The sequence below is a fragment of the Achroia grisella genome, unplaced genomic scaffold, assembly GCF_030625045.1.
Source record: "Achroia grisella isolate CSIRO2021 unplaced genomic scaffold, CSIRO_AGI_Agris_v1 utg512, whole genome shotgun sequence".
Lineage (NCBI taxonomy): Eukaryota > Metazoa > Arthropoda > Insecta > Lepidoptera > Pyralidae > Achroia > Achroia grisella.
Genome location: NW_026712906.1, coordinates 2342326 through 2354965, shown reverse-complemented (window position 1 = coordinate 2354965; position 12640 = coordinate 2342326). Strand labels below are relative to the sequence as shown.

Here is a 12640-nt window from a genome sequence, read left to right as displayed (position 1 = left end):
TTGTTTTCATACATATGTATGTAGATTCGTTCATGTAATTATAGTTAAGATCAAGTAGAGTATGCACAGCAAGAGATATACATATATATATATAGACTATAATCGACTCCTTACGAGTTTTAATAAGCCTAATAATTAATAGAGAAAAAATATTAATAAAGATAATTACAATTAAGTAAATTTTACTGAGTAGTATCGTTTCTTTCCAGCCCTGCAGGTTCTCCTGCGCAGTTGGCGGCGGCAGCAGACGGGTACCCACTATCATCAACGCCACAATTGCAGCTGCAGAACGTATCCTACTCTCAACATGGACGCTACACCTGCGTCGCTACCAACCATATCGGTACAGAAGAGAGGTGAGATTTTATTTTTCGGACTACTGTAATGCTGTTAGCCGCAACTGGCATTTACAGCTTCACCGGACGATAGGGGGGAGTGCAGATGGCAGATGGCACTCTTGACCCGCCGATGACCCGCGGAAGGATAAGTCCTTCCGCGGATCTAGAGTGCCATCTGCCATCTTGGCCGTCAGCCGCTCCAGTACTTTTGTTTTACCCGATAAGCATTGTAACATGTTTTCTTTTCGAACTATTCTAAAGCTCTTGGGCGCAGCAAGGCTTTAGTGCCTTATCGCACGATAGCGGGTGAATGCAGGTCACTCCAATCCCGCGGAAGGACTTATGGAGCGGAACAGGTCAACTTCTGTTTGACGGATACGACTTTAGTTTGAGAGTCCCTAGGAGTTTTAACCTGGGCTCAGGCCGTCATAATTTCAATCTCCGTTTAGAAGGAAGAAATAAGTTTCGGTTGTAAGGTAAGATAAGACAGCAAAATTAAAGGTATGAGTTTTTATACTCCGGAATCGGTCAAGTAAAGCGGGACACGAAACCGACAGAACTGGCCGTCATGTATTTTGAGTCTAATATTAGACAACCAACGGTTAACAGATGAATTTTTAGTATATAATAGTTTACGTTTTCTTAACAGGAGTTAGTTGAAAATATAAGTTTAGACACGAAGATTTTATTTGTATCGGTTAGATTCGAACTCACGATCTCTTGGGAATAATTCAGGGTAGGAAACCACTACGCCACGGTCTGTTTGCTATTGTGATTAGAGAATAAAATATATTTCAGGACGCATCAGTCGGAGCCCGTAACGCTGAACGTGCTGGGCCCGCCGGTGGGCGCGGAGCTGGGCTCGGGCACCGCCCACGCGTGGACCGGCGGCGAGGCGCGCCTGCACGCCGCCGTGTGCGCCGACCCCCCGCCCAGGAAGGCTGTGTGGCTGTGGGGCAGTCTGCGGCTAGACGTGCCCTCGCAGATAGGTACCTTACCGGACTATCATGAACTTATAATGTATCCAGTGACTCGATTTCTTTATTTGATGTTGCGGAGTTTTTTATTAATGCTTTTGGCTCAGGGGAAATAATTTATAGTTGATAAGGAATAGGAGGCTACATTTTTTTTAATCATACGTAAAAAACACTTTAAACCATTAAAATTATTATCTCTGATCAACGCGACGGTTGACTGGTAGAGAATGCCATCAGGCATTAAGTCCGCCATGTATACATTTTTGTGTGTAAAAGAATAAATATATAAAATATCACTACACACACTATATATTGGATACACGCGCAATATGCGTCTGTGTGTAAACTTTTTACTACTACTGTCTACTCTTTTCTTTGTTGCCCGTATTCACACGTTTCGAGTAAAAAATATAAACTTACAATGATTATTTAAAAGAGCAACACACAAGTTTCTTTTTCATTCTTCTTGTGATGAGACAGCTTTCCCAATGAGCGGAAGATTAAAAAAATTGTGACGATAATTCAAAAGTGCTTGAATTAAGTTTATTTGAATAAAGGTTTTTCTATTCTATTCTAATCCTGTACGACCGGTACCTGTATTTATAGAAGTAGTCTTTGACAATAAAACCTTAATAATGTCCAAACTTAAGTAAATGATGGTCGATGCTCGACGACCGGGCGACCAGTAGTTATTGATGTGGTGGTGTGTGGTGACCAGGTCGATTCCGTGCGCTGGAGCCGACGGCCGCCGGCGCTGGCGGCTGCTACCGGTACGCGCTGCTGGTCACCGGCGTGGGCGACGCGGACGCGCGCCTCTACGTGCTGCACGTGGAGAACGAGCGCGGGTTCTCTTCCCACGCGGTCTCGCTCATAGTGCACGGTATGGATTTTTAAGTACTACGAATCTTCTTAATATAAACGTGGAAGTTTGTGAGCGTAGATGGATGGATGTTTGTTACTCTGTCAAAAAAACGACTTAATGGATTTTAGTAAAACTTTACAATTAGCGAAACCTTGGGCACAACTAATACCATGCAAATTGACAGCCCACCTGATGGTAAGTGGCAACGGTCGTCTATTTTTTTATCGAACTATTCTAATGTTGAGGGTCGCACTGCGAACGAATTGAAAATTGCGATAACGGAGGACTATAAAATTTAACGCATTTATATTTTTAGAGAAGGAGTGCAGAATGCTTATATTTTTTAAATTATATCATTAAAAATAACATACACATACAACCATGTATTTAACACACACAAATATACTCTTTTGATTATTATCTGTGCGACCAGTAGGTGCCTGTTATAGACAAACTTTAGTAAGAAGTAAGAAAGTTCAAACTTATAAATTAAACTAATTATTATCCGTCACTAGTAATAATAAATCTTTTAAGTAAATATTGAAATGTATCGTATCACAACTTGGTGCATTTTTTCTGTGCGTGACTGAACAGCAACTGTTGGAACAGAGACGGCCCACGTGGCGCCGCTGATCGCGGCCGCGCTGGTGATCGCCGCGCTGCTGGTGCTGGTGCTCTGTCTCGTGCTGCGCTGCCGCCGACGGAGAGGTACGCACGCATTATTTGTTTCATGGATGATAATGGAATGATGTACCCGCTTGCACTCAAGGTTTACGCAAGCTGGGCGCTAGCTATATGGCTAGCTAGGATGATAAGATGAGCATGACGTCAGGTCAGTTCGCCCATCGTGATTAAATAACCAGGAATTAACGATGTTGGTCGGGGGATCGATTATTGGTAATGCTAGCAATGTACCATGTCAAGTTGACCTCCACGCGGTTCTTCCTAAACCCCATCGTGATAAATTCCTGGTGATTTTGTCTTGTTCTTCTTAGGGCTAATCTAACCTCGTGTTCGTTTTTCATTAGTGCCCCGCCAGCGTAAACCTTTAGCGCAGGCGCAACCTTTAGTGCACCATTCCATGATCATCAATAAAAAAAACCACGATGGTTTATAGAGGGAATCGCACAGAGGTTGACTATATGGTGGTATATTGCTAGCAATGGGGTCACTAGACCCCATTACTAACAATTTCCTTCCCCCACACAGAATTATATACCATATCTAATAATAATAATGAGCCACAAATGTGAAGATCAGGCAGATGCCTGCCTGTGGTTGAAAACCCCAGGCAGTGGTTTAGAATGAGCACCAGATCCCTTTTTCAAGACCGCCGTGAACAAAATAAAGATCGCCATAATGAGCCAACCTCCGATAGGACATGACACCTACAGAAGAAGAATATACCATAGTGTAGTATATCTACTACACACGGTGCTGCTCGACAGTTCTGTTACTTGAACTTGGCTTCGCCACGCTCCCGCGTGTCTAGGTAGACATAGTCAATAAAATATGTAAGTAACGTTTAATTATTTTTTTTTTGCAGAGAGCGTTGAATACAAGACTGATGATTTAGATAAGTAAGTAAATTTTTTGTATTACCTTTATATTGCTACAGATTATAAAACAACAGCTTATTTATTGCCGTAGAAAATATCGAAAGTGTTTCATACCTGAATGATAGTGCTAAGTAATGGTTAGAGTCACATAAGGTTACCGTTATAGTGAAACTGATGTCATCACGTCACCACGTACACTTAGACTGTGTAAAGAACTACCTGCCGAGGTTTTCTCTAGTGACTACAGCATGCCGTTTATCAAGAAACCTAAATATATATTGTATAATATATTGCCACCATCGCAGTTTAAAAGGAAAATCCTGATGGCCTAAAAGTATCCGAATCTATAGTCTACACTTAGTGTGGGTAATACCAACTTACCATCATTTATATGAAAACTCTATTATCCAAGCCATGTTTGCCAACTCTCGATAGGACCAACCCGGTAATTTTTTTTATGTTTAAGAAATTTATCAAAGCAAATTAAGTGATTTAAGTGTTTATTAAAGGAAAAACATTAATTAAATTTTAAATTTGTATTTATTGTGTTTTCGAGCAGCATCTCAATAATTTTCGATTTTTCACCACTAATTCATAATGGTTTTTACATCGAAAATCGATAAAATGAAGTTTGTTAGTACTTGTAACTCTGCTTTTATTAAAGAAATATTCATTCGGTTTCTTTATTTGCTCCATGGTGCTGAATATGCGCTCCTATGAAGCATTAGAGACAGGAATGGAAAGAACAATCGTGACCATTGTTTTCAATTCAGGACAAGGATTTTTGGTTGGGGTAGACATAAATATACTAGATATAGTAAAGTTCTATTTTGTATCCAGCGAGAAAAGCGTACTTCCGGCGGATGCGGTGTACGCGCCGCGCACGAGCGGCATGCCGGCGACCCCCGCGCACGTGGCGCCCCCCGGGGCCCACGCGACCCACGCGACCCACGCGACCCACGCGCCCCCCGCGCCCCCCGCGCGCTACTCGCCCGCCGCGCTGCAGGTGCGGCGCGCGGCCGTCGTGCTGCAGCCTCCCACCACCGTGTGATGCACAGGTCGCCACCACCACTAACAATCACTCACTAACTACCACCCCTCTACTATACGTTATACCAAGATTTCTTGGTGCAAATCTCCGATAGATCCCCGTCCTATTGAAACGGGGATTGAAATTAGATGGTCTAAGGCGAATTTCGAAATTCTAACATTTCCCTCAGACTAAAGTCTTATCCGTCAGGCAAAAGTTGGCCTTCAGCCGCTCCCTAAGTCGTTCCTCGGAAACATGCCCCCTAATGTTGTTACACTCCCTGCTAATGTTAATTGAAGACATATTAACAAACTTGCTTTGCTTTGTGAAATCACTTCGTGTAGTGTTTGTATGGGAATGAGACAACCCAGATATTCTGAATATGTAATTGTCAGCGGATATCAGTAGACTGGATAAGTTATTAACAATATTGTTATGCTTTACAATTTCAGTTAAAACAAAAACTAACGGACAATAACCATCTAAATGTATTAAATAATTAAGTTACTATAGTATGAATTATAAGTATAGTCATTAAATTAATCAATTTATGAGATGATCTCGAAGTTTGTTAACTAAATGGTGACACCATTAGCCCAAAATTGCTTAGGTTCAATAGAAATAAATATCAATAGTGATCAATAAATACTAGGTTAATAGAGTAATAGTGAGTTAAGAAATTTCGTATAAATAATGGAAAAAAATATACACAAACAAACAAGAACAAAGTCATTACATTTTCGTCTCATTGAACTCGTAACATTATTAAATTTAACATTTCACACAATATTGCGTCAACCAATTAATCACGTTGATATTCACAGAGAAATCTACTTTCAAGGTACCAACTATCTACATGATATAATGCTAAACGACTTTTAATTAATTTGAGTGTTTTTGCACGTTGTTCAGTTTGAGCGGTTAAGGGATTAACATATAAATAACTTTTGCCAGTGCACCATACACTAGTACCTGCCCATACTACCTGAAACTATAATAATTTATGTTTGTTTCAAAGAGAATAATTTTTAATATTTTTTTAGGCAGCACTGTCGTCGCTGGAAAGAGAAGCCAAAGAGAATGTCTATGCGGTCCTAGACCCGCATATTCAATATGAAATAACAATAAATAAGAATGGGGAACCGCCTAAGTATTTGTCGCTGTCTAAGCCCCTAACACACCAAAGAACGCATGCTTTTGACCCGCAGAAAATAGCAGCAAGCAATGAAATTAATAATAATGATTATAACGAAAACCGATTCTCAACATTTAAGGCTGGCCCACCAAAAGCTAGGAGATCAAATAGAAATAAGGAATCAAAGGTCAATCCATTTGAACAAAGTTATGTTTGTAAGTCAAATAATGATATAGAATACTCCAAAGATCCTTTCTTTGGTATCGCCAGAGGAAATAATATAAAAGATACCATTGATATTAAGCAAAATTTTAGAAACAACGAAAACAGAAGTTCAAAAAACTATTCGCGTATGTATGAAAGGAATAATTCTGGTAAAAAAGATAAATATAGCAAAGGGAATCAAGATAAGGAGTGCAATGGTTTTAGAAACGATGCCAAAAGATCTTCAACTCGTTCGAGATATGACGATGATAAAATCAATAAGAGTCTAACGCCACAAGAAGAAGCGGAAAGGTCATTCGAAGAGTTTAAAGATAGGAGTAACGTGAAAATACATAATGATGATTTCAGACCACGGCCTGGAAAAGTTAGAGAAATTGCATCAAAATTTAACAGACATAGTTCCGAGGCAGACAAGTCTGTGAATATTAAAAAAATGAGACCAAAACCATTGCAGAATTACCACCAGTCGTATTTGGACCATATATTCCCTGATGCTGTAGAAATTTGATTGACTGCATTGTGTTTATAGGTATGATTCTGTAGATCTCTTTTAGTCTTAAAATTAAGTGTGAATAGTTCATACTGTTTTTATCACATAAGAATCTTCTCTATTCTACATATTCTTTACTTATTCATTGTTATATATTATGCCATATTGATATAAGACTCACTTATGTAGAATAATGTCTATTGACTTATAAGACCGTCTGTATATTTGACATACTTACATATTAGTATTTATGAAATATTTTGATTATGAATTTTTTAAGAAGTACATTTGAAGGTTATATAGAAAAAAGTAGGAATTATTCAACGGTTGTCTTGATCTCAATTGCCGCTCTCTAAAATCTTCTAATAAAAAAAAACAGTAGATTAGACAATTGAGAAAATGGTGTGATCGATTCCGAATTTTATATTTAAAAGGAAGTATAGAAACTTATGGTCTACCTGATGGTAAGCGGACTTGAGGCAAGTCTTGAGGTATAACGATCTTGGGTTATAACATAGTTCCGTATAATTTCTAAGCTATGTCTTATCTTCAAGATGGAATATATCATGCAAATATTCTTGCTTAACGGCAAAGTAGGTATAGCTATGACAGATGTATCCATATAGATAGGCATTGGTAAAAATCTGGTGAACAAAATGTTATTTAACATGATAGTAGTAAAGAAATAAGAGGAATCGTTCACACCGTAATAAGTCTTGCATTATCTGTCAATTTTCAAAAACAAATTATATTAGAATGTTTTAAAACCATTACTTAAAAGGCGCTGAAAATTTTATTTAATATAAAACTTAAAAATATAATATCAAAAATATCGTCCTGAAAGGCATAAAACATTATCCCTTGTGATTCTAGATTGCTACTAATTTTGATTTGCCTATTTATTTTTGAAAATTGACAAAAGGTGTAGATGTTGGATGACCTAAAACTACTTTTAGTTAGTACTTCTGAACTATACAGGGTTAGACTTAAAAAGAATAACCAACCCAAAAACTAGGCATACTCATGAAACTGAAGCACTTTTACCATAAAAACAGAGATAAAAAACAAAAAGGTTGTGTTTTAAAGCTAATTCGATGACATGACCTAACCTACGTGAGGTTGTACGAAGATTTAAAAAGTTTTTCACAGTTTTCCTGTTTACTGTTTTGGAAGAAATTATTAACTTTCATGTACTATCACTAGTTTTTGATTTTGTATATCTTTTATGACTGACCCTGTACGACGCACATTTTCATTATGCTTCAGCTAAGGAAAGCTTTCACGGTTTGAATTTACAATAAAATTGCATACAAATCTACACAATACTTTTGTACTTAATAAGAAAGCATTTATTATACTTTTACCTTTAGATTGTACAACTTTTTAGGACCAGCGTTCATTGATATGACAACGGCAATTTCAGTACGATAATTTGGACGTGGTGGTCCGTATTTTTCTTATAAATCGCTATCTCTATGCTCGCATGGTACCAAGTTCTTTTAAATAATAACTAAATGTAATTTTTTATTATTAACAATTAAATCGTGACGAGACTAAAACTTTTTATTTAAGTATTTGTTTGTCTAATAACAAGACATATACTATTGTTATTTAATTTATTAGTAAAATTATAGATAGCAGTATATAAATGCTAAGATGGATAGTAGCGCTCTTAAATTATTTATTTATTCCTCTGGATGATTTGTTTTGCAATAAATTTTATAATAAAAATGTACAGTCTTAATAGATTGTTAATTATTTCTTGTCGTGCTAGGTTTACGTTAATATGTAATTGGTTCCTATTGCTTGATATTCGGATCAGTGAGCGCTGGCCTTTATTTATCCAATAGTTGTAATATTTGTAATATAATTTGTTAATGTTTATTTCTTTCTGTGTATAGTTTCTATTTCTTATGTTTATATTGTTGAATTTTAACAGTATTAAAATGTCATTTTTTAAACAATTTTGTTTAATTTAGCTAGCTCCTTGTAAATCTATAAAATGTTAGTTTTACGGCAACGTTAATAATATATTTTTGATACGTGATAATGGAGTTTCGTACTCAACTTCGCTAACGGTATATGCTGGTGGGGCACCAGTGGAGGATGATAAGATGAACAAGAAGTCAGGTGAGTTTGCTCATTTGCAATTCTGATTAATTCACCATGACTTAACCATGATGGTTTTCAGGGAATTGATGTGGTACATCGTTTTTTTTATGAATGATAATGGAATGGTCATTCCGCTTACACTAACGGTTTACGCTGACGGGGCACCAGTGAAGGATGATAGGATGAGCATGAGGTCAGGTCAGTTAGCCTATCGTGACAAATTCACCAGGAATTGATCACGATGGTTTCCAGGGGGCGATAGAACCGTCAGTTTCCATCACTAATAATCCCTCCCCCAACGTTAAACAATTACATTAATGTTTACTCTTTACCAAATGTAAATACGGCAGTCCATTTAATTTGAACGCTTCATAAATTCGGAGCGAAGTATATGAGCTTGGAGTTTAGCTACTACTGCGTAATTGCGGTCACTTGGGCATTAAATTTATATGACAATGGTTGTTGTAAAGTAACCTCTCTATTTGGTGTAATAGCTTTAGTTGTTTTTTTAAAAAGGTTCCCTATAATAGCTGTGTTTTTATTTAATTGTTATGTACTTTTATTGGTAATATTAGTTCTACTAGATAGAAGGTGGCTACTGTCGGCTATCTAAACAGCACACAGAGGTCACGACACATTTATATTAAACTTATATACAAAGTTTTTGCATTACTATATATTAATATATAGATTACTAATATAGGCTATATTGTAACTGGACATAGCCCCGAGATATAGCTAGTTACAAATGAAAGTAGCGGTAAACTTCTGATAAATTTGGCGACTAGTCGCTCTAGTTGAAAAGACGACATCTTGAACGAATGAAATTTATTGCAAACATCTGCCCACACAAAATTTTCTTTTAAATTTAATTTTCTTTGAAAAATATCTGCAATTGAAATTTTAATAGCAGATATGTAGCTTTCATTGGAAAAAGTGCAGCCAATTTAAACAAAAATATTGCTATTAAAAGATTATATGACTCAGACCGATTCGCTAAACTAGTTACTAAGTACTGACACGAAGAATTATGTATCACAATAGGAGAAAATTATGTAATTCATTTAACATCACAAAAATCCAATTTCTCTTTTGTTACGCATTGTTTTAGAACGATTATTTTATTGTAGTGCCCTAATCACTACTGAATGTCATCATTTTGCAGTTATTTTGATTTAAAAATCGATCTTCCAAGACCGATCTCCTTTTAATAATTCGCCGAATTTGCCAGAGTCGGAAATTAAAACAAAAACATCAAGTCGGTTAATACATACGGAGATCTGTGGTAAAAAATCATAAAAGAATACAAGCGAAAAATTCTTTAATAATAATTAGTTACTACAATAGATATTTCTCAGAATTAGAAACAAGCAAATATTGAAAGCTGTGGTTGATAAAAAAAAATTAACACTGCCTCTCAGAATAAGACGAGAGATCCCGGATAAAGCATGATTTAGGTTCCGTTATTTTATTATGTTGAATTATAACCAGTTTTTACAAGGTCAATTTAGAAAGACACAGCTTACAAATATAGATTAAAAAGGTATACACAGTGTATATATTGTTCTGGTATGTGGAAAGACTTCTGTAACATATCATTCCTTGATTTTAAAAGAAACCAGCACTCTAGACGTAATGGATAACGAGATAGAATAAGGTTAATATTAAATCATGGGATGTACTAGTCCACGTTATGCGCCAAGCCAGAGTGAGTGACTGAGTTATTTTTGTAGCAAAATTATTATAGGTATCATGAGTATATTAGTAATCTCTCTTGATAGTCTACATCACTACTTATTATAATATTTAATACTAATTTCTTTGACATTTAACATTTATCTACATGTTTATATTAAAGAGACTGGTCCTGCATGAAATTAATGGATCGGTCATGATCGGACAAAACCATTACCTGGATGTTTAAAATTTTTAATATAACTTTAAAAATACTTAAGTTACGAAGAAACAATTTTCCGTTGGAATCAATGGGATATGGGAGTTATTTTATGACGGTATATTATCTACTTACCCAAAATATGTTATTTTTTACTTGCTTGATAACTATTAAAACCTATAAATGTTTTTGCATACTCATTGACGTGAGAGTGTCCATAAACAAATTTGTTTGTAAATGGCTTTATTATCTCATAGGCAATGTAGTAGATACTTATCAAGGTATGACATAGGTAAAGTAGTGTTTTAGATTCCGTGCTTTGATTAGTTTGTAAGGCCAGCGTATCATTTTGTTTCTCTTATAATAATTTAAGATTATTTTGTCCTTAACTAGCTGCACTCAGCATCTGTTACAATGCCACATGTTGTAAAGGAATATTTTTGAATTCGTTTTTACGTTCTGAATAAGGTCGTGTCTCTAATCTGAAAATCATACACCTTTCATAGAGGATGCAATACGATGAACATACTACATTACGACAGCTTTTGGACATTAGTTGACGAATTATTCCTTTATTATGCAGTGCCACAGAAATACATTTCTGTATAGCTAGCTTTGATTAACCATGTCATACTGAAAAAAAATCTGAAGATCATAAAGGAGACCAAAGATTCTTCACAATCTGTTCAATAGTTTAGTAATTCTTAGAGGACATCATATAAACTTTCTTCATTTTTATTGATAAAAGTACTCAGTACACAGCGGACACAATATATTTTTAATGCACATAAAAGTGCGGCTGTAACCCCAAAAAAAAATGCGCGGCGCTTGAATAAGTTCACGAACATTAAAAGAAGTGTCAGCTCGGCAAGCGGTTCAGTATGCAACGACTCGGCGGCATACATGTGTAGCGTCGCCTTTGTCAGGCGGCCATAAAAAAAAAAGTGGATCGACGCACGGTTTGGCGCGAAATCAAAAGTGAAAAAAGTATTGAAAAATAACCTCAATAAATTGGGCAAATATGTTTTTATTATTTGTAATTTTATTAATTATATCGTGTGCTATTGGACAGCCGTGCGATGATAATGTGAGTGTAGATATTTCAAACGGAACGAAACTTAGTGATGGGACATTTGTGAATGATGGTGTTACATATCCTCCCCAATTTGTTTATACAAAAACCATTGGTGGGGAACTAAGATATTTCGGTTGCGTGTGTAGAATTAAAAATTGCATTATAAAATGTTGTTCTTTGGGCTCTGTGATGTACAACCGTGCATGTACAGAGATGCAAGAGTATGACAAAATATTTAAATATGGTGTTAATATATCGTATATGGATGAAGTAAAAAGAAATGTCATTGCTGAAACAAATGAAGAGTTTCAATTGATCGAGCTTGTCCGACGACCTTGTCCACAAGTTTACAAAGAACTAAATAAATGGTTTGTGCAAAAAGTGAGTATATATATTCCAAATATAATAAGATATTCGCACATTATATTAATAAACCGTTAGCCGTTACAAATACTATACCAAAAATCAGGCAGATTATCTTTGAAACTAATTATTTTAAGCAAAAAAAAAGTAGAAATAAATTTCGAACTTTTACATACAAAATTAGTCACGTATTTGGCACAATTTTCACTTCACTTTTTGTGGAAAATGTTTCAGTTTCATTAATATTGACACTTTCATCTAAGTATACCTTTTAAGACTAATATACAGACAAGAATCATTAGGCACCTACAATTTAAAAAAAAAATAAAAACAGCAATCTACAATTACAATCGTTGTACTCAAAAGTATCATGTTTAAAAACTTAATAGATCTTACGTAAAATAAGTATTTTATTAAGTAAGGCACTAAAAAAGATTCTAGAATTTATTGTTATTAATAAATAAAAAATAATATTTATTATATGTTCGAATTTGATTTTTATTTTTTTTAATAACAATAAATTCTAGAATGTTTTTTAGTGCCTTACTTAGGTTATAAGTTTGTTGTTGTTAGACGTATA

At 35.6% G+C, this 12640-nt stretch overlaps 2 protein-coding genes across 4 annotated transcripts in view; both read left to right on the top strand.

Annotated features, from left to right (window-relative positions):
- The window catches only part of LOC131846765 (hemicentin-2), a 92591-nt gene extending 86302 nt beyond the window's left edge, over positions 1-6289 (top strand). Inside the window, exons 9-15 of the mRNA XM_059196158.1 lie at positions 210-356; positions 1137-1327; positions 2034-2195; positions 2772-2885; positions 3724-3757; positions 4577-4794; positions 5810-6289. Of these exons, the coding sequence (XP_059052141.1) occupies positions 210-356; positions 1137-1327; positions 2034-2195; positions 2772-2885; positions 3724-3757; positions 4577-4787 (859 nt within the window). The 3' untranslated portion in view covers positions 4788-4794; positions 5810-6289. The remainder of the gene's footprint in view (positions 1-209; positions 357-1136; positions 1328-2033; positions 2196-2771; positions 2886-3723; positions 3758-4576; positions 4795-5809) is intronic.
- Positions 6290-10719: 4430 nt separating this feature from the next.
- The window catches only part of LOC131846791 (probable G-protein coupled receptor Mth-like 3), a 60767-nt gene continuing 58846 nt past the window's right edge, over positions 10720-12640 (top strand). For 2 of the 3 annotated variants that reach the window (XM_059196192.1, XM_059196194.1), the window contains exon 1: positions 11564-12078. In XM_059196192.1, coding sequence (XP_059052175.1) covers positions 11644-12078 — 435 coding nt within the window. In that variant the 5' untranslated portion in view covers positions 11564-11643. Of the gene's footprint in view, positions 10741-11563; positions 12079-12640 lie in introns of those variants that run through there. The other variant, XM_059196195.1, reaches the window with a different exon arrangement.